The sequence below is a fragment of the Schistocerca serialis genome, chromosome 3 (assembly GCF_023864345.2).
Source record: "Schistocerca serialis cubense isolate TAMUIC-IGC-003099 chromosome 3, iqSchSeri2.2, whole genome shotgun sequence".
NCBI classification, from domain to species: domain Eukaryota; kingdom Metazoa; phylum Arthropoda; class Insecta; order Orthoptera; family Acrididae; genus Schistocerca; species Schistocerca serialis.
The window spans coordinates 394290551-394313328 of record NC_064640.1 but is presented as its reverse complement, the minus strand read 5'-3'; the positions used below and the strand labels follow the sequence as shown (position 1 = coordinate 394313328).

General features: G+C 41.3%; 1 protein-coding gene across 1 annotated transcript in view; it reads left to right on the top strand.

The window, feature by feature from the left end:
* LOC126470248 (uncharacterized) overlaps positions 1-21630 on the top strand; it is a 213733-nt gene extending 192103 nt beyond the window's left edge. Inside the window, exon 12 of the mRNA XM_050097959.1 lies at positions 21261-21630. Coding sequence (XP_049953916.1) covers positions 21261-21317 — 57 coding nt within the window. The 3' untranslated portion in view covers positions 21318-21630. The remainder of the gene's footprint in view (positions 1-21260) is intronic.
* Positions 21631-22778: the final 1148 nt, after the last annotated feature.

Here is a 22778-nt window from a genome sequence, read left to right as displayed (position 1 = left end):
GGTCCTCAGTGCACTAAGACCTTGGCACTCAGCATTGTAACGGCATTGTAACCACACCCACTATTCCTCAAATTGGGCCTAAACGCCTGATGGGTTGCACAAGTTACGCCCATAGTGCGTCCCCATCTGCACCTACGATCATGATGGACTTTCCATGGCACCCGAAATCCAGCACGGTAGCCAGCCCGTTGTGGTGGGGTCGTCATGTACCCTCTAGGTTGTAGCCCCCTGACAACACAGGGATCGTACTGCCGATACCTGAGCTGCACCCTCCCCACGTCGGCCAAGGAGTAGATGCCCGTCTCCTTGGGGCATCAGGACTCCCGGCAACGGTCATCCTGCCAGGTGGCCCTTGCTGAGGCTGGGTGGCGCCCGTGGGGAGAGCCCCTGGTCGGAGTGGGTGGTATCGGGGCGGACGTTTCGCAGATGAAACGTCAACATGTATCAGGTCGTTCTGCGGCTGAGTCTTTTAAAAAGAAAGGTACTGTCTCTGGTTCTGGTTCTCCTGCCCTTTTCCCCTTGGCCACTCCCTTGGAGGAAGGACAGGCCCGCCGGCTTGGGGCGAAGTACTTCACCCGCTATTTAGTCTGTTCTCGGACCGATGGGGGGACATTCGCCACCTCCAAGCCCATGTTCTTTGTCCAGCACATCGAGGACATCTTCGGGGAAATCGAGGCTCTCAGTAAAATGCGTTCGGGGTCCGTTCTTATAAAGACCGCCACACAGTCGGCGGCGCTCCAGGCGTGCGACCGACTAGGGGACATCCCAGTGTCCATTGTCCCGCATCTGGCACTGAATAGGACGCAGGGGGTTATTTTTCATCGGGACCTCCTGCTGCAATCTGATGAGGAGCTCAGGGCTAACCTGGAGCACCAAGGCGTGCATTTCGTCCGGCGAGTTCAGCGTGGCCCCAAAGACCGTCGCATCGGCACCGGGGCCTTTATCCTCGCCTTCGAGGGGGACGTTCTCCCGGAGAAGGTAAAGGTGATGTGCTACTGGTGCGACATGCGACCTTACGTCCCACCTCCTATGCGCTGCTTTCGGTGTTTGCGCTTTGGGCACATGTCGTCATGGTGTGAGGCTGAGCCCCTTTGTGGCGATTCTGGACGTCCTCTTCGTGAGGAACATACATGCACCCCACCACCTCGGTGCGTGAATTGTCCTGGCATCCACTCGTCTAGATCTTTAGACTGCCCCGCGTATCAGATGGAGAAGAAGATTCAAGAATTAAAAACTTTGGATTGTCTCTCTTATTCTGAGGCCAGGAAGATGTATGACTGCCTCCATCCCGTGATGTTGACAACTTCGTTTGCCTCAGTCGTGTCTACTCCTTCCACAGTATCCTCACCCCTATCCTGTCCCCCCTCCACCTCCTCACCCCATCCTGGGTCTATGCCTCCGCCTCCCAAATCCCTCCCTTCCAAATCCTCCTCCCTCACGGCCCCTGCCCCCTCTGCCGCAGGGGCCGCCCTTCCTCCTCCTCCTCCCCCTCCGCCGCCTGAGAAGCGATCCTCTTCTCAGGCATCCATCGGGGAAACGTTCCGGACCCCGGCTTCCGAGGTCCGGTGTTCCAAAACGGACCCCGCGCGTGAGGACCTTCTTTGGGTCCAGCCCACCACCCTCGTGCCTCATCGGACTTCCAAGAAGGCCTCCAAGAAGAAGTCTTTATCCCCCTCTCCACCCCGGCGCGTTTCGTCTGACGCTCCATCCGTGAGTCGCTGCTCCCGGCCGTCCTCAGTTTCGCCGGGACGCTCTGCTGCCAGGCGCTCAGCTGGCCTCTCGTCGGCGAATGATGCTGCCCCTCCTATGCAACCTGGGAAAGCAGCCGCAGCTGGCGACGACTCGATGGAACAGGATCCGCCTCCTGCCGGTTGTAGCGTTGTTCCCTCGAAACCTGGCCCTCTGCGGCCGTCGAGGTGACCAGCTCTTCACCCGTTTCGTTCCCCCTTATTTCTGACTAGCGATGGCTTTGTTACATTGGAACATAAGAGGTATTCGATCTAATAGGGAGGAATTACAACTGCTCCTCTGCCTGCACTGTCCGCTCGTCCTTGGTCTCCAGGAAACCAAGTTGCGCCCAACTGACCGTATTGCTTTTACCCACTATACCTCGGAGCGGTCTGACCTCGCCCCTGTGGACGGTATTCCAGCTTATGGTGGGGTCATGTTGCTTGTTCGGGACGATGTCTATTACCATCCCATCCCATTGACCACCCCACTCCAAGCAGTAGCTGTCCATATTACTCTTTCTGCCTTTACATTTTCTGTTTGTACCGTCTACACTCCATCGTCATCCGCAGTTAGTCGGGCTGACATGATGCACCTAATTGTTCAGCTTCCTCCGCCGTTTTTATTGTTTGGCGACTTCAATGCCCATCATCCCCTTTGGGGCTCTCCTGCATCCTGTCAGAGGGGCTCCCTCTTGGCGGGTGTCTTCAACCATCTCAACCTTGTCTGCCTCAATACTGGCGCCCCAACTTTCCTCTCGGACTCTACTCATACCTACTCCCACTTGGACCTCTTGATCTGTTTTACCACTATTGCCCGTCGGTTCGAGTGGTATGTCCTTTCTGACACCTATTCGAGCGACCACTTCCCCTGTGTCGTTCGTCTCCTGCACCACACCCCATCCCCACGTCCTTCGAGCTGGAACATACCAATAGCTGACTGGGGACTTTACTCCTCCCTGGCGACCTTTCCGGACCATGATTTTCTCAGTTGTGACAGTCAGGTCGAATACAATACGGGTATTATCATCAATGCTGCCGAACGTTCCATTCCTCGTACTACCTTTTCTTCCCGTCGCGTTTCCGTCCTCTGGTGGAATGGGGCTTGTAGAGACGCTATCCATGCTCGACGACGTGCTTTACACACCTTTCGCCGCCATCCTACGTTGGCGAATTGTATTGGATACAAACAACTCCGAGCGCAATGCCGTAGAGTCATCAAAGACAGCAAAAAAGCTTGTTGGGCCTCTTTCACCAGCTCCTTTAACGGTTTTACTCCCTCTTCTGTCGTCTGGGGTGGCCTGCGCCGGCTGTCGGGCATTAAGGCCCACTCCTCGGTACCTGGCCTGACTTCAGGTATGAGGTCCTTGTTGATCCTGTGGATGTCTCCAACGCCTTCGCCCACTTTTTCGCGGAGGTTTCAAGCTCCACCCATTACCACCCTGCCTTCCTTCCCAGGAAAGAGGCAGAAGAGGCTCGATGACCTTCCTTCCACTCGCTGAATCTGGAAAATTATAATGCCCCCTTTACTATGCGGGAACTCGAACGTGCACTTGCACTGTCCCGGTCCTCTGCTCCGGGGCCAGATGCCATTCACATTCAGATGCTGGCATACCTTTCTCCGGCAGGCAAAAGCTTCCTTCTTCATACCTACAATCGCGTCTGGACCGAAGGTCAAGTCCCCATGCGTTGGCGTGACGCCGTCGTTGTTCCTATACCCAAACCCTGGAAGGATAGACACCTTCCTTCTAGTTACCGCCCCATTTCTCTTACAAGCTGTGTCTGTAAGGTGATGGAGCGCATGGTTAGTGCTCGGTTAGTTTGGATTCTTGAATCTCAACGGCTACTTACCAATGTTCAATTTGGCTTTCGTCGCCGCCGCTCCGCTGTTGACCACCTTGTGACCTTGTCGACATTCATCATGGACAACTTTTTGCGAAAGCGCCAAACGGTAGCCGTGTTCTTCGATTTGGAGAAGGCTTATGATACCTGTTGGAGAGGAGGTATCCTCCGCACTATGCACAGGTGGGGTCTACGCGGTCGCCTGCCCCTTTTTATTGATTCCTTTTTAACAGATCGAAAGTTTAGGGTATGTGTGGGTTCCGTATTGTCCGACGTCTTCCTCCAGGAGAACGGAGTGCCTCAGGGCTCCGTCTTGAGCGTAGCCCTTTTTGCCATCGCGATCAATCCAATTATAGATTGCATTCCACCTAATGTCTCAGGCTCTCTTTTTGTCGATGACTTCGCGATCTACTGCAGTGCCCAGAGAACATGCCTCCTGGAGCGCTGCCTTCTGCGTTGTCTAGACAGCCTATACTCATGGAGTGTGGCAAATGGCTTCCGGTTCTCTGAAGAGAAGACGGTTTGCATCAACTTTTGGCGATATAAAGCGTTCCTTCCGCCATCCTTACATCTCGGTCCCGTTGTTCTCCCATTCGTGGAAACAACTAAGGTTCTAGGGCTCACACTGGACAGAAAACTTTGTTGGTCTCCGCACGTCTCTTATTTGGCTGCCCGTTGTACACGTTCCCTTAATGTCCTCAGAGTACTTAGTGGTTCATCTTGGGGAGCGGATCGCACTGTCCTGCTTCGCTTGTATTGGTCCGTAGTCCGATCAAAGCTGGCCATCCCTCTTACGCCGTCTCAATTCCATCCACCATTGGGGGTTACGTCTTGCGACCGGAGCATTCTACACTAGTCCCGTCGAGAGTCTTTATGCTGAAGCTGCCGAATTACCATTGACCTACCGGCGCGACGTACTGCTTTGTTGGTATGCCTGCCGGCTGTTGTCAATGCCCGACCACCCCTCTTATCAGTCCTTCTTCGCCGATTCTCTCGACCGTCAGTATGGGTTGTATATGTCTGCCCTGCTGCCCCACTGGAGTCCGCTTTCATCGCCTGCTTCGACAATTGGATTTTGCCCTCCCTACCACCTTCAGAGAGGGTGAGAGCCCGACACCACCTTGGCTCCGGGCTCCGGTTCATATTTATCTCGACCTCAGCTCGCTCCCGAAAGAGGGTACTCCGGCTGCAGTGTATTGCTCACGGTTTGTCGAACTTCGTGCGCGACTTGCCAGTCACACCTTTATTTACACTGATGGCTCCAAAACAGACGATGGTGTCGGCTGTGCCTTTGTTGTCGGGGCCGTCACCTTTAAATACCGGCTCCTCGACCAGTGTTCCAGCTTTACGGCTGATATTTTTACTCTCCATCAGGCCGTTCAGTATGCCCACCGCCACCGCCATTCATCGTATGTACTCTGCTCTGATTCACTCAGTGCTCTTCAGAGCCTTGGAGCTCCATATCCGGTCCATCCCTTGGTGCAACGGATCCAGCAGTCCCTCCATACTTTTGCTGATGATGGCTCTCCTGTCAGCTTTCTGTGGGTTCCCGGCCATGTAGGAGTGCCTGGGAATGAGGCTGCTGATGCTGCAGCCAAGGCTGCAGTCCTCCTGCCTCGGCCAGCCTCCCATTGTGTCCCGTCATCTGACGTTAGTGGGGTTGTTTGTAAGAGGCTTGTGTCCTTGTGGTGGAATACTTTGTCATCACTTCAAGGAAACAAGCTCTGGGCAGTAAAACCGTTCCCAACTGCTTGGACAACCTCCTCCCGACCATCTCGGCGAGAAGAGGTCCTTCTGACCAGGTTGCGGATTGGGCATTGCCGGTCTAGCCACCGCTACCTGCTCTTCGGTGACCCAGCCCCGCAGTGCCCTTGTGGTCATGCATTAACAGTGCGCCATGTTTTATTGTCGTGTCCCCATTTTAGTCAATCTCGTGTTGTCCTGTCTCTGCCATCTACTTTACAGGATATTTTAGCTGATGACGCTCGGGCAGCTGCTCGTGTTCTTCGTTTCATTACTTTGACTGGCTTGTCCAGAGACATCTAACTCTTTCACTTATTTTATCCGCATCTTTGTAAGAACTTTCTGGTGTCTCCCCTGCCCCCCCCCCCCCTCCCCCCGCCTTGAGTTTTAATAGATTCTATGTGCTCTAACAATTGTGACTGGGCGCTAATGACCTCAGTAGTTGAGCGCCCTTAAACCCCCACAAAAAAAAAAAACCTCTCCAACACCCGGTTTTTTTTCCCCAATCCATCACAATTATTCTAATTTGGACTGCATCTACACAGATCAATCGAAAGTCGATGAAAGAGTTGGTTACGTTTTTCCATGTGCAAGGGGACATGAGAAGAACTCTTTGCTGAGTGTTCACAGTGTATACACTGCAGAGTTGGTTGCCATCTCTCACGCTTTGGGGTACATCAAATCCCAGGCCATGATGAACTTTCTGATCTGTAATGATTCCATGGGTTGCTTAAAAAGCATAATCCTATGCTACCCCAAAAATCTTGAGTTGCAAACATCCAGGACCTACTGGCTGACCTCTACAGCTCTGAAAAGATGATGAGCTTCATCTGGACACTGAACCACACAGGAATTCCAGGAAATGAAATTGCCGACCGTCCGGCTAAAAACGCAACTACAGGAGATTAACGATACTGGGCACAGACTTAAAGGTTACAACTCCAACAAAGTATTTTGGGGCCCTGGGAATTGGAATGGCAGGCTAGTACAACCCGAAACAAGTCAACAGCGATTAAAGGGTCCACTAAGGTGTGGCATACATCTTTCCAGGCCTCTCAGGAAGATGCCATTGTGTTGTGCCAACTACGCATTGCCCACACGAGACTCGCCCAAGAGTTCCTACTGCTCTGGGAGGATCCTCCTTACTGCAGCTGCGGTAGTTTGCTAACGATAGCACTTGTTCTTGTTGTGTGCACCGTGCTGGCCGATCTGTAGCACACTTTCAGCTTGCCTACCTCACTACCTCAGGTGCTTGCAAATGACGTGACAGCCACTACCAAAGTGTTGCATTTTTTGAGGTAGAGTAGATTTTACTCTAACCTATAATATCTTCCACTTCCAGTGTTAGGGGTGGTTGTGGGGGCGAGAGCCTCCCCTGTGGTGGGTACCCACCAAACAGCAGATGCCTTTCTCCTCCTCCTCTCACCTTGTTGTGCTTTTGGCCCCCCTTGTGCAAGAAACTGCCTGGTTTATCTCTTTTTACTTGTTGTTGTACAACTACTATAGCCTCCTTTTGAACACTTTGACTTACTTGTACAGTTAGAGCAGCCTTGTCCTCATTGTTTTCAGTTTTTATCTTTTTACATGTTTCTCTCATGATAAGGAGGGACTAATGACCCCATTGTTTAGTTCCTTAAACACATAATCATCATCAATATGATAGAGCTCTTTTCCACTGGTCTCCACGTTCACCAGACCTCACACCTTCTTAAAAGATTGCGTCTGTGTTCCGCCCCTACCTAATGATTCACTAGTATTCAGACACAGAATTGAAGGGGCTATTGATTCCACTACTCTAGATTCATTAACAAAAGTGTGGAAAGAATTGGATTTTAGTTGAACGTGTGCTGTATAACTAAAGGTACACACACATTAGATATTTGTAAGAAAAGATAGGTTATTTTACCATCAGTTTAATGGTTGATTTGTTGTAAATAGTCTAAATTATACTATTGGGTCATTCCATGTGAAGTGTCCTTGGGCTCCCAGCTCAGCCATCTTCAATTTTGGTGAATTTTTTACAGTATGTACCTGAGGGCCGTACGTGAACTTGCGCAAAGTTTCAGGCTCACCTGTAACTTGGTTGAGGTGCTAGAGCCACTTTTGTGAAGACCACTTTTACCAAGACTGATAAGTCGTGAAGAAATCTTCAAGTTTGGCATTCCACTATTCCTAATGTAAAAGAGCTAGACTTTCTGTGTATAGTCGTACAACATTTTGTGCTCTACACACAAATGATGGAAATAGAGTTCAGAAAGCAATACATTTTGCATAACCTCAGTTCATAGTGGGTAACAAGTCATGTTGCGAGAAACTTGTCCCATACTTTGAGGCATAAGTAGTGGAGAAAGTGTGCTATGAATGTGGTCTTTTACCAAACTACTGTCTGTCTAGGTGTTTAGTGTGTCACAAATTTGGGCATGGCTTGCGTGTTTAATTACTGTGCAATCATCCTGTAAATTTGCAAAAAAACATGAATGTTTCAAAATATACTCGTCTTCAAAGTCATGTGTCTCGAAATGGACACCTACTACATCACCATTCATTAACATCATTCAACAGAGCACATTTCATTCTATTAGAAAAACTTATTTTCATTTTGGTGACTCTTTGAGTAAGGTGCAAAAATTGCGCCTAAACTATTGAATTTTTTTGTAATTCGAGAAAAATCCTTGCGTTGGTCCTTAGTAGTGGCATAGCCACTAATCTCAGTGACTGGTAGCCTCATCACCAAGGGGCCACACCCAATAGCCATGCAAGGTCAGCCACAGGTGGGTTTGCTTACTGCAGGTTCCCAAGCCTGAGTGTGAGTATCCAACAGGTTCTCAACCCATGTTTGCATCTCTTTGTGGTTCCCAACCCATAATGCAGAATTCTTCAGTTGTTAAGTGCTTTAAATTTGTTGCTGATGTCCAAAACTATGGCTTCTGGCAAACTGTATTGCCACCCCATCATTGAAGCAGCTGGAACTGGTATGACTGCAATTATATGTTGTTCTGGACTCCAGCATATGTCTCTTCTAGCTGGCCAGTGAAATGATTGAGCAGCTCCAAGAAGATGCATGAAATTAATAAAGTCATCTTTTTCTTCACATGAAAGTTCACAGATATTTCCTATCCACAATTTTCCATCATAAACAAAGAAACATACTGGCCAGGCTATAGTTCAGTAATGGCAAAATGTTTAGTAGCAACTTTAGCATATCGGTTAACATTTTCTATAGAGGACAATGTATCATTTTGATATGCTATGAATCTGAAGTCGCTTTTCACCAGTGGGCACAAAATGGTGATGGTCTCTTGTACCAGACACTGTACATCCATTCTAAAATGTTTTTATGGATCAATTTTTGCATCTTCAATAATTTCTTTCTTAATATAGATAAATTCAATGCCATGCACATTTTTTTGGCAATAATAAACAGGTCAGTTGGTGTTAAGATTTGGTTGTCAGTTGGATTCTGAAGGCTAGCTCTTGCTGCTAAACTCTTAAGTGTGCCCTCAATTCCATCACATGGTGATTTCACACAGCTTGTTCTGAAAAAATTCTATTCTGCAGTAATGCCAAAGTCTTTTTTTATGATGGCAAAGATTTAGGAAGCTCTTAAAATTTTTGTACTGTGCAACAGAACTGTCACTAAAATAATGAATATGCTTAATTTCTTTAAAAATCCACTTCAGGGATTTGATGAAGTATGTTAAAAACACATGCACTGCAACTGTGTCATGTCTGAGGCAATCACTGATTATACAGTAGTTGAAGCTTTTTAGGTTTTCATTATCTGTGTAGTAAATGACAAATGAATGTATTGTAGGTTGACTATTTTCCCGATGGAATCCTTGAATTGCATCTTGGACAATAAAGGAATAATTTTCAGTGAAATCCATTAATTTAATCAATTCTTGTGGTTTGAGACCTTCTGTAGTGAACTGCAAATGCTTTGCAATGTAGTGGTGAGTAGAAAGGGCCAAAACTTGGTAACTAATAGTTCAATGAATTCTTCAACTGTCATTTTTCTGGTTTGAAGTCTGTCTGTGTAAGTGTGAGTCCATTGTTTGAACTTAATTTTATTCTCAGGGTCCATATCTGCAAAAGCACTTCCCAAATATTCGTTTAGAGCTTCTGTTCCTGGACATACTTTACTGTGATGAGGCATGCAATTCTTTGTTTCCAAATTACAGTCAGTTTTGCTAAGTAATATTTTGTAATCTTCTTTTATTGGGCTATGTGCCAACATTAGTTTCACATTTTGATGTATTGTGCAGACACAAAGTAAATGTGAACCAGCTGTGTGTGCAGTCACACACACCCTTTGGCCTCAGTTCACAAAATTTGGAAAATCCGATTTCCAGTCCATTTTTATTGCGGTGTGCAACAAACATTTCTTCTAAGTTGGTCAGTAATAAGTATTTTTGTTTTTGAACTTTTTCTCCATCAACCCGAACGGTAATACAGTCGATTTTTCGTGGACAAATCTGACTAAACTCTTAGTCATAAAAATGTTCTGACTCTTCCCTTCACAGCCTCAGAAAGCTTTTTCCCGCATTTACCTTTGGACTGTGCCAGTACTCCCTGCTCAACTTTTAACTGTCTAGCCTTCCTTACCATTCTTTCTGGAACACAAAATTCTTTCATAGTATTTTTGGTAGGCCAGCTTTGGGAAACTAAGGTCAAAATTTGAATTTTCTCATTATAATTTGATATATGTAATTTGTCTTTAAATTCTTGGGTCAACTGACTGTAATAATCTGAAAAAGTCTTCCCACTTCTGCAATTTTCTTAATAATTGCACCTTCAACTTGATGTATTTTGCACTTTGCATATCCTTTTGTATCTCTTGCACCAATTCGTTGAAATTTTGATGGTGATATTCCAACAGCTGTTAAGCTCGTATTCAAGTTGTGAGCAACATTAGTCTTATCATCTTCATCTGTCTGAGACGTAACTTCCATTTGTGAATATTTCAGTCTATTAAATTCTTTTCTACAGGAAGGGCACATTTTTTGGCCTGGTTTAATATCACACATGGTTATCCTTTTTTGTAGGTCAGCTGATCATGTTGATTGAGCGCTAACTTTATTGTGCAGTATGGTTTTTCTTTATTTTTTATTTATTTATTTATTTATTTATTTATTTATTTATTGTTCCGTGGGACCACATTTAGGAGAAGTCTCCATGGTCATGGAACGAGTCAATACATGAAATTATAACAAGATTGTAGAAACAGATAAAATGAAATATAAGAAACATATTCAGGCGACAAGTCGTTAGTTTAAATAAAGAAAATCAAGAATGTAACACTGGAATTTGCTTAATTTTTCAGCTCTTCCAGGAGCTCCTCGACAGAATAGAAGGAGTGAGCCATGAGGAAACTCTTCAGTTTAGACTTAAAAGTGTTTGGGCTACTGCTAAGATTTTTGAGTTCTTGTGGTAGCTTATTGAAAATGGATGCAGCAGAATACTGCACTCCTTTCTGCACAAGAGTCAAGGAAGTGCATTCCACATGCAGATTTGATTTCTGCCTAGTATTAACTGAGTGAAAGCTGCTAACTCTTGGGAATAAGCTAATATTGCTAACAACAAACGACATTAAAGAAAATACATACTGTGAGGGCAATGTCAAAATTCCCAGACTATTGAATAGGGGTCGACAAGAGGTTTTCGAACTTACACCATACATAGCTCGAACAGCCCGTTTTTGAGCCAAAAATACCCTTTTTGAATCAGAAGAATTACCCCAAAAAATAATACCATATGACATAAGCGTATGAAAATATGCAAAGTATACTACTTTTCGTGTTGAAATGTCACTTATTTCAGATACTGTTCTAATGGTAAATAAAGCGGAATTTAGTTTCTGAACAAGATCCTGAACATGGGCTTTCCACAACAGCTTACTATCTATCCGTACGCCTAGGAACTTGAACTGTTCCGTCTCGCTTATAACATGCCCATTCTGTCTGATTAAAATGTCAGTTCTTGTTGAATTGTGGGTTAGAAACTGTAAAAACTGAGTCTTACTGTGATTTAGCATCAAATTATTTTCCACAAGCCACGAACTTATATCATGAACTACATTATTTGATAATGTTTCAATATTACACATAAGATCCTTCACTACCAAGGTGGTGTCATCAGCAAACAGAAATATTTTTGAATCACCTGTAATACTAGAAGGCATATCATTTACATAAATAAGGAACAGCAGTGGCCCCAGCACCGACCCTTGGGGAACGCCCCATTTAACAGTGCCCCATTGGGACTGAACATCATTACCACTCTCAATATTGCGGAGGATTACCTTCTGCTTTCTGTTCTTAAAGTAGGAGGCGAACCAATTGTAAGCTACTCCCCTTACTCCATAATGTTCCAACTTCTGCAGTAATATTTTGTGGTCAACACAGTCAAAAGCCTTCGTTAAATCAAAGAAAACACCTAACGTTCGCAACCTTTTATTTAATCCGTCCAAAACCTCACAGAGAAAAGAGACTATAGCATTTTCAGTTGTTAAGCCATTTCTAAAGCCAAACTGTACATTTGATAGCAAATTATGTGAATTTAAATGCTGCAGTAACCTTGTATATACAACCCTCTCGATAACTTTAGCAAACACCGATGGCATAGAAATAGGTCTATAATTGTCAACATTATCCCTGTCTCCCTTTTTATAAAGTGGCTTCACTACCGAGTACTTTAATCGGTCAGGAAACCGACCACTCCTAAAGGAAAAGTTACAGATATGGCTAAGTACTGAGCTAACATACGTGGAACAATACTTCAGTATTCTGCTAGATACCCCGTCATATCCATGAGAGTTCTTGGTCTTTAGTGATTTAATTATTAACTCAATCTCCCTCTTGTCAGTATCATGGAGGAGCATTTCAGGTAACAGTCTCGGAACACTTTTTTCTAAGAGCGCTATATGATTCCCTGTTGGGACTAGGTTTCTATTTAGTTCACCTGCTATATTCAGAAAGTGATTATTAAGTACTGTACATATATGCGACTTATCAGTAACACGGACATCCCCACTACGCACTGATTCTATATTCTCGACCTGTCTCTGCAGACCAGCCACTTCCTTTACGACTGACCATATGGTTTTAATTTTATCCTGAGACTTAGCTATTCTATCTGCATACCACATACTTTTTGCCTTCCTAATAACTTTTTTAAGCACCTTACAATACTGTTTGTAATGGGCTGCTGCATTTAGATTTTGACTGTTTCTAACGTTTTGATATAATTGCCACTTTGTTCTACAAGATATTCTTATCCCTTTAGCCAGCCACCCAGGCTGCCTGTTTGTGCTAGTACCCTGTTTTGAACGTTCTAACGGAAAGCAACTTTCAAAGAGCACGAGAAAAGTCTTGAGGAAAGCATTATATTTATCGTCTACTGTATCAGCACTATAAACATCTTGCCACTCTTGTTCCTTGATAAGGTTTACAAAAGTCTGTACAGCAACTGGATCAGCTTTCCTAAAAAGTTGGTAACTATATTTAACATGTGTTGCAGCACAAAAATCTTTTAGACTTAAAATTTGTGCATCATGATCTGAAAGGCCATTCACCTTTTTGCTAACAGAATGCACTTCTAATAATGACGAATGAACAAAAATATTGTCTATGGTTGTTCTACTGTTCCCTTGCACTCTCGTTGGAAAGAATACGGTTTGCATAAGATTATATGAATTAAGGAGGTCTACCAGCATCCTTTTCCTTGCACAATCACTTATACAATTAATATTGAAGTCACCACATATAACAAACTTTTTGTATTTCCTATAAAGTGAACCAAGAACCTGCTCTAGCTTTAGCAAAAATGTTGTGAAATCGGAGTCTGGGGATCTATAAATAACAACAGTAAGAAGTTTAGCTCCACTAAATTTAACCACACCTGCACAACATTCAAACACCTTTTCAGTGCAGTACTTTGAAACATCAATTGACTCAAATGGGATACCGTTTTTCACATACATGGCTACTCCCCCACACCGCAAAGAGCTCCTAGAAAAGCTGCCAGCCAACCTGTATCCTGGTAAAGGAAGCCTCTGAATTATCTCCTTATTTAAGAAGTGTTCAGATATACCAATAATTTCAGAGTCAACATCTATAAGCAGTTCACTAACTTTATCTCTAATACCTTGTATATTTTGATGAAATATACTAATTCCCTCATTAATCGGATACCCAAGCTTTGTAGAAAGTGGTTTCTTTGGTAGAGAGACTTCCCTTAAGCAGGAATACCTATCAGCTGACTTCAATCTAAAAAAGGTACAGCTCTAACACCCACAACTACCGGAATTTTCCCATGAGTGATCCCACCACCCCCACCTATGCTGTCACCTATAAGTTTTGCCAACCTCCCCTTCCCATACCTGTTGAGGTGCAGGCCATGTCTAGTGAAACCCGTCCTACTGATAGACTCCACCGACACCACTGAAATGTGACTCCTGACGGCTGTATTAAGATGAGGCCGATCGTGACGCTGAAACAGTTCCACGAAATGCACATTCGTGTTGCCAGTCTGAGTGGCTATCTTTTCCAGGTCACCATCTATGTCATACTCCCCATCCCTATCAATACTATTACCAGCCCCACCCACAATCACTACCTGATCCTCTTTAGTAAAATCCCTACACAACTCCCCTATGTTAAAAGTCACCTGAGCCAATCCTGCATTAGGCTTCACAATGCTGGTGACCTGGTACTCACTCCCCAAAACTTCCTGCAACTGCTGGCCTACACCTCTACCATGAGAACTACCTAACAGCAGAACCTTCTTCTTTCTCTTAGACTTTGCAACTGTCCTAGCCACCGTAACTGCTGAGGTCTGCTGCATACTTCCTACATCTACAGCTACTTACCAAATGGGTTACAGCATGATCTTTCCAAAAATTCAAATCTTTGTAGGAATAAAGCTTCATGGTGGAGGCATAGTTGAGCATTTTCAGTAGAGTGTAAACCACCCGCCCACTAAGTTATTCTTGTTCTTCTAAGGAAAGTTCCTTTACAGCTTTTAGTCCCTTTTAAGGTACTGTGTGTTGTTAAATGGCATGGGGAATCAGTATTGCCAAAACTGCATACATTAACTTGATCTTGTTTTTCCATTTTAGCAACAACTTGATATGCTTCAAGCACTAAAATCAAATTGTCGAGTCCTAAATAAAGAAAAGAAATAAAATTAGTAAGCATTCAGTGTCACAAAAATTATGTAGCATATCTAGTACAGTTAAATGGTTAGATTTAGCACTGAACCTGTCACAAACAGGTTTAAAATCACCAGGTAAACAGCAAAATGAATATTGGATCAGCAGACATAATCAACAAAATTTCAAATGTAATGCACAATTTTTGCACCTTACACAAAGACACACCAAAAGGAAAATAAGTTTTTCTAATAGAATGAAATATGCTCTGTTAAATGGTGTTATGGAATGTAAAGTGGTAGTAGTTCATTTTGAGACACCTGACTTTGAACATGGGTATATTTTGATACATTCATCTTTTTTAGCACATTTACAGTATGGTAGCACAGTAATTTAACACTAAACCCAGGCTCAAATTTTTGATATACTAACACCCAGACAGACAGTAGTTTGGCAAAAGACCAGGTCCATAGCACACTTTCTCCACTACTTATGCCTCGTTAAAGTATGGAACAAATTCCTCACGACATTACTTGTTGCCCACTTTGAACTGAGATTATGCCAGATGCATTGCTTTCTGAACTCTATTTCCATCATTTGTGTGTAGAGCACAAAAAGTTGTATCACTATACACAGAAGCAAGAGTCTAGCTCTTTTGCATTAGGAACAGTGGAATGCCAAACTTGAAGATTTGTTCGCGACTTATCAGTCTCAGTAAAACTGGTCTTCACAAAAGTGGCTCTAGCACCTCAACCAAGTTACAGGTGAGCCTGAAACTTTGCATAAGTTCATGTAGGGCACTCAGGTACATACTGTACACATTTCATCAAAATTGAAGATTGTCAAGCTGGGAGAATCTTCTAAACTTGGACGCTTGACATGGAATGACCCTATTATGATATAGCATTGCAACCGTGAGAGTCTTTTGTGAGCACCCTGCATTTATAGAACACCTAGTTGAAGTAGTAGTGGTTCACCTGTTCGTGCAAAAATGTATGCTCTTATCTAAAATTGTGGCATTAGCATGCTGATGCAGTGTGTAAAAGGTGTCGGTCACTCTATCAAAAAAGAGGTGCAAGTATAAATTTTTAGAATATATCCACATTGGGCACTTTAAATACTATACATTATGATTTCTTCTCATTTATTTTGTGGATGGAGCTTGTTGAGGAGGACTGCCTGTAGATCTCTGTGTGCCTAATTTTGTCTGCACAATCTCTGTGGAATTAATGTGTTTGGGCACTGAAGAATATGCTTAGTTTCTACCTTGCAAGCTGTTGCTTCAAGTTAACTCCAGTTATAGTCAGATGCACTGTGCTTTTGCAATAGCCACATTTTACATTTTTGTATAAAAGATCTGTTGTTAATAATCATTATTTTCTTGAATTCCTACATAAAAGTCAAGTTGCAGAGGTGAGATTCTGATTGTAAGAAGACTAAAGTTTGAAAGTTACGTGCAGTATCTTAATGTATGTATGTCCCACATGAGATTTATCTGTAATGTAATGGTTGCCTGTCCTCATCTCCCAAATTAATAGCCATTTCACCTGGGAAGGGATAGTGGTAGTGTTTGTAGTGCTCACCAGCTGAAATGCTCAACTCTCTCTTTTGAGAGTACTTTTCAGGCAACTTCCCTAACAGTCCACAGCTCAAAACTTCGGGCATGGAATACGTGCAAAAAAAGAGATCCTGGGTGACAATTTGTTAATACTGATATATTTATGGTTTGTTGTGTTTGGTACTTTTTCCACATTTCTGATGGCTCTACTTTGTGATTGTACTTACAGATCATGATATATGATTGCTTTCAGAAGCTGAAGTGTCACTGCACATGTTAATTTATTGTGCATGGTGAATTGTGTCTTGATGGTATGCCAAGCGGGATTGATGATAACGTTCCAAAGGCTGTGATGTGAATTATGTTAGATGTGTCCGCAAGTGAACTCTTTATCCAAATGTTTGATACATATTTGTATACAGTGTACTCTCAATTATCCATGGTAATTGATGCCTTGAAAATTGTTGATAATCATACTCTGAAGATAATCCACAACTAAAGTACACAGTAAAGTATTAGAGTTGTTCAAAAACAAAAATTCATTATAATGTCATTAAAATCACTTAACTAATGTTCATAATAAATTATACTTTATTCATTGTATTATGTGTGAGAATACAGTACTTCCAAAGACTAGTGCAAACCAATTGCAAATTACACTGCAGTATATTGAAACAAAATAGTCTTGAACTGATTTCTGTGTAAGTGAGGTAGCTTGTCTTTTACATATCTCACTACAAATTTTACCCAACACCAACTTGTCAGAAAGGAGAGCACCTTCTTGCAGTTCCAGGTAATCCAGTAACCCTTTGGCCAATTGAAGTGCTGATGCATGACTGATTACTGTTTCTGGCATTAGGAAAATGTTTTGTCATCTTCATTACTGTCATTCACCTCCTCCAAATTCCCTTGTACTTGCCGAACAATCGCACTGTCATTCAGCATCTCATGACCTGGCTCTGTGTGGTCCATGTTGAACCATTCAGAAATATTTTCTTTGTCAACAGTTTCACACTCTGTAGTAGTTTTCAAAACGGCAGCTAATGTTGCTAATGAGCAGTTTTATTTGTCATCAGAATCACTGATTTCATCAATTTTAGGATTAATGTTTTTCCATGACTTGGCGATGGTTGATTGTTTGATACTTCATAAATTTCTTCTAGCACAGTCAGGTGTTTCCAAACTGATTCAAGATCACTGCCCTCATCAATAAGCTTTTGCAGCAGATTTTGTCTACAAAATTTTCTGAATGGCAGCAATGATACTGTGATCCATTGGCGGAATTAAGGCTGTCACATTAGGGGGTAAATATTTTACAAATATCATCCTGTCATCTGATTCCAGAAAAAGTCCATTTGGATGTGATGGAGCATTGTCTAGTAACAACACAGCCCTTGCAGGTAGACCCTTCAATGTTAAATGTTCTTGCATCTGTGGCACCAAGCAATTATGGAACCATGTTTGAAATATTGTGCGGTCTATCCAGACACATTTCTGGTGAAAATAATGGACAGGCAAATTGTGCAATTCTTTTCCTTTAAAACAACAGTTTTTTAACTTTACCTGTTATACCACGCTTAATTTTGTGTGATCCCGTACCATTAGCGGAACACAACACAGTTATTCTTCCCTTGCTTGATTTGTAACCAGGTGCACTACACTCTTGTCTTGAGAGCTTAAGTCTTTGTTGGTAGACACTCACAAAACAGCCCAGTTTCATACGCATTGCATATTTGCTCTAGCTCTAAAGTTTCTCGTGCAGTAAACTCCTGGAAATCATTATAAAATTTGGAAGCAGTCTTATTATCTGCACTTAACTTTTCTCCTTGAACTGTATTCTAACAGATACCATGGTGTTGTTTAAATCTTGTTATCCATCTGGAAGATGCATTAAAATCTCCTTCAATCCCCAAGGTTTTGAAGAAAAACTGGGGCTGTTTGGCACGTGTTGGATCAGATACTTTTGTGCCCTCTGCACTTTTCTGCTGAAACCATTCCAACATGGCTTTAAAGAGACAGCTTACACTACACTCGTTCGTCCTCTGTTAGAGTACTGCTGTGCGGTGTGGGATCCTTACCAGGTGGGATTGACGGAGGACATCGAAAGGGTGCAAAAAATGGCAGCTCGTTTTGTATTATCACGTAATAGGGAAGAGAGAGTGGCAGATATGATATGCGAGTTGGGATGGAAGTCATTAAAGCAAAGATGTTTTTCGTCGCAGCGAGATCTATTTACGAAATTTCAGTCACCAACTTTCTCTTCTGAATGTGAAAATATTTTGTTGAGCCCAACCTACATAGGTAGGAATGATCATCAAAATAAAATAAGAGAAATCAGAGCTCGAACAGAAAGGTTTAGGTGTTCGTTTTTCCTGCGCACTGTTCGGGAGTGGAATGGTAGAGAGATAGTATGATTGTGGTTCGATGAACCCTCTGCCAAGCACTTAAATGTGAATTGCAGAGTAATCATGTAGATGTAGATGTATCCAGTTCTGCATTGTAGACATTTTCATAACCTTCTGCTTTGACAAACCTTTAGACAAGGCAGAACTGCTAGCAAATGGAATTCTTTTGTCTTTGTGTTTCCGAATATCATGGATTGTAGTTTCACCAACATTGTAAATCAGCACCAGATTCCATGTATCAGTACTGCCTTCTTAGAGTTTGTGTGTTGTTTCTAGTTTCTGCTGTATCATCAACAAAACATACTTTTACATTTCAGACATTGCTCGGCAGTAACAAATCAAATGACTATAGCATCCTCTGTGACAATACGGTCCAGTGCTTTAGGTGTTCAAGCAGCACATTGTGTACTACACTCGTGTTGTAATGTGACATTATTGTTCGCTGGAAACTGCACCTGGCTAAAAGAAAAATTCTCAGAAGCTTAAAAATTGGGAGAAATAGGTCGCAGATAATCCAAAAAGTGGATAATCAAGAGTTTACTCTATTTTTTCATCAGGATTGATTACCTTCTATCTGACCTGTCTTGGGAACTATTCATGAAAAATGAGGAATACTGGTTAACACATTTTGACTTGTGTAAGATGGAAGTGGAATTACAGCTCACTTATGACCATCCAAATATAGGTTTTGATGAACTGTTGGTGCTTGCATATTATATATCCTTAAAGTTTAGGCTTTTGTTTACAAATCGCATTAGTAAATACAAATTTCATGAAAATGAAGGTCTTAAAATTATGTTTGAATGTAAAAGCTATATTGCTGGTTGCACATATATTACTTTCAGTGAATCCCAAGTATTACATAATAATGGAGCCTCAGAATTCACAACATATTGCACATATTACCCAACAGTGGATTATAATAGTAGTTGATAGTTTTATTACTTTACATTCAGTTCAGCCTCAAGTTTAAAACTATTGCACTAGACACTTTTAAAATAGCGAATGAAACAGTAGGTATTTCTCAGGGTTTTTGTAACAGTCTTACTGGCTTTTATAAAAACAAAATATTTGGTCAGTTTGGAAAAACTACCTATATGTTGGAGGAAGAAATAATACTATTGTGGATGCACACCTGAAATACGTGCTGACAAACGTTTATTTCTTTAGGAAGATGGCCATAAATATAGTGAAAGCACCTCCCTAGGTAGAGGTACGGATATAAAGGCACCAGTTTTTTATTACCTCATGCAGTGAATGGTTTATAATGGACAGAATTAGATCCTATATTCCTTGGCTACTTCCTTGAAGTAAAGAAACAGATTGTTATCAGATATCTAAAACGAGTTGTATTAATTTTGCTGTCCCATTCTTAAGGTCATAAGAGTCCACGGAGATGATTTATAAGTCTTACACTGAAAGGCTAGGTTTGTTAGGTCAGTATCTTTATGCAACATATTTGCGGTGAGTAGTGTTCATCCCTAAACAACTGATTCTGGAAAGCCTACAAAATACCCTCCTATGGCTGGCATAACATTTTCATACAGTGCGACTGTTTTCAGCCACCAATTTCTTTATATCCGAGTATAAATGGAAATCACAAGGTGTCAAATCTAGTGAATAGATCAAATATTCAAACAAATTATACTTCAGATTCCTGATTTTTTTTTCCTGGTTCTGAAGCTTATTTGTGGTAGGTTCATTAATATGAGAGGACATTTTTCCCTATTTTGCAATCCACAACTCTAATTTATTTATACAGTTGGTCCACAAGACTTGAGTTGTATTCATCAGTTGTTTTGTGAGATAACAATAATTCTTAAATATCCCATAAAATACTTGCCACAACCTTTTCAGCAGATGAAATTTACCCAACCATTGCTAAGAAATTAGTTTCAGATTTTCTGCTTTTGGTCGCCTATCAACAAATGCAGCTTCCATAGTGCCAAAGCTTATTCGCAGATGATTGTAAATGTGTAATTTGTTGTACTTCTCGTTACGATGTTGTTGTGGTGTGAAATATTTCATTCACATTTACCATTTTTAAACTACTAAAAAATTTCCATTGGTGATCAGTTATTCATAACAAAGAAATTTATTATGTTCTAATTTAAATTGTAAGAGTTAGTAACAGAACATTTTTTGCGCATAATTTTTAGTGTATACACCCAGACAAGCTTTCTGACAAAGCATCCTCAGTAGGTTATATATAGTTGCTGCGAACAGTGGTTACCACAGTAAACTTGATATTCCCTTTTATTAACCTGGATTAAACATACACGACTGCTCTAAAGTCACATACATACAAAACTATTCCACAGGAGAACTGACTTGGATTATTATGCATTATCTAACGACGTAACTAAACAAATTTCATGGCATCATTGCCACCTATATCAGGATGAGTTTTTCCTTGCCCTAATGTGGTGTTAAGTAATATGCTAATACAGTGATAATGTTAGTAGAGACAGTAAGAACAGGTCATTTCTTTAATTGGTTTTCACTGTTAAGATGATGTACTTAATAGGCCCTTTAGTCACCTTTTAACCCTGTTGTTGTCTTTAGCAGTAGCTCATTGCAGTGTGAAAAATACCTGTAGAAAGCTCATTGCAGTGTGAAAAATACCCGTAGAAAGGATTTTGGTCTTTGGTGTTACAAAGTATCCAGAGATACTGCATCGAGTTGCATTTGTAATTAATGTTTTTGTTATAGTATGGAAGTAAAGTGAATTTAGCACTGCACATATGTAGCAAAAATGGTACTTATATTATACATATTGATGAAGCAAATAAATATGACCAAATTTATATTGTAATTCCACATTTCATTTGCAGATCTTCACTAAACTCGGACGTCACATCCAACTTGGTAAAGAAAATCAGACACCGTAAAATCGATTTAACTTAAATATATTTTTATGATTTTTAGGTATCTGCTTAAAATATTTAGTGCAGTTTTTATATTTTAAAAAAGGGGTTGTGATTATACAATTGGTTTTTATACTATCAGCTGTTAAATTTTATTTTTGTAACTAATTTTCTACATTAAACTTTGTAAAATACAACTGTTTCTAGAAATGTTATAAGGTAATAAATTTCTTGTTAAGTTGTAATTGTTAATTCCATTGTTTACTATTTTGAGATAATATTTGTTAGGTTTTGTTAAGACTTTTATAAAAAAAAGGGAAGGTTTCTAAAATGGCAATAAAACCTCAATTTATTCTGAAACTTAAATATGTTCTTGTTGTGTTTGTGTGTGTGTGTGGGGGGGGGGGGGGGGCACTTATGAAGGTAAGTTAAGAATGTGTACATTTTATTTAAGTGCAGTACAATGAAATTACTTGACATTGACATTTCATTGTATTATAGTGTTGATGTTATTTATTATGAATGTTTTGGCTGTATTTCACTACATGATTTACAACAAAGGACATTTTTAAGTTTTCAGTATTACTTTTTCTCTCATAATTGGCTCTTCTCCTATCTGCTAAGCAAACGAATCTTTTCTTGTAGTCTTTTTTTTTTTTAAATGTTCAGCTATCCTGGTTTGAATTATGTAACAATTTTTCAGTCTTGTATTTCCTTCTACTTTTACTATCGGAATGCATTTTATTGTCTCAGTTTCAACATTACTTGAAATTTTGTTGGTACCATAATTTGTGCAGTAAATCATTTTGTTTCCAGTCTTCTAAAATGCTCGTAGAATTTTAGACTGTGATTTTAAATATTTGAAGTACATCTGTGTGTGTTGTTCATAAATTTTTATTTTTATTCTGTCTTTAGGATTCATTCAAAGTCTGTCTTTATTTCTGGTGGTGAAACATTCATTTTATAGATATACTGAATTGATGACCATATTGTAGTGCAACTTTTTAAAGTTGCGTTATTGTTCTTAGTACCTTTGGTAAGGGTGAATAAAATCTCCACTTTGTGTTCTTGGCCGGTGTCTGAGTTTCAGAAACACATTTAAACTGTCACACACTCTGAATTTTCCATATTTAGTGTATTGAATTTTAGGTGCAAAATTGTTGCTAGACGTGTACTCCATTTATTCATTTGGGATTTTGAAAACTATTTGCTTTTCTATAAGAATTTGTTTTGAAGATTTTGAATGTCTTGACTCTGAATCAATAGATCAGCAAAACCTAAATAAAGTTCCTGTTTTAGTTTACAGTATCATATTCTTAGATTACTTTTTACTAAGGCAGCTGAAATGTAATGTGTGATGGCCTACTGACAGATCTTAAAGCTTTTAAAGAAAACAAGTGTTATTAGCATTTACATTTTTATTCTTCATGTCTACATATTTATCTCTTAACATAGTCACCTTGGCGGCAAACACATTTCTCCCAA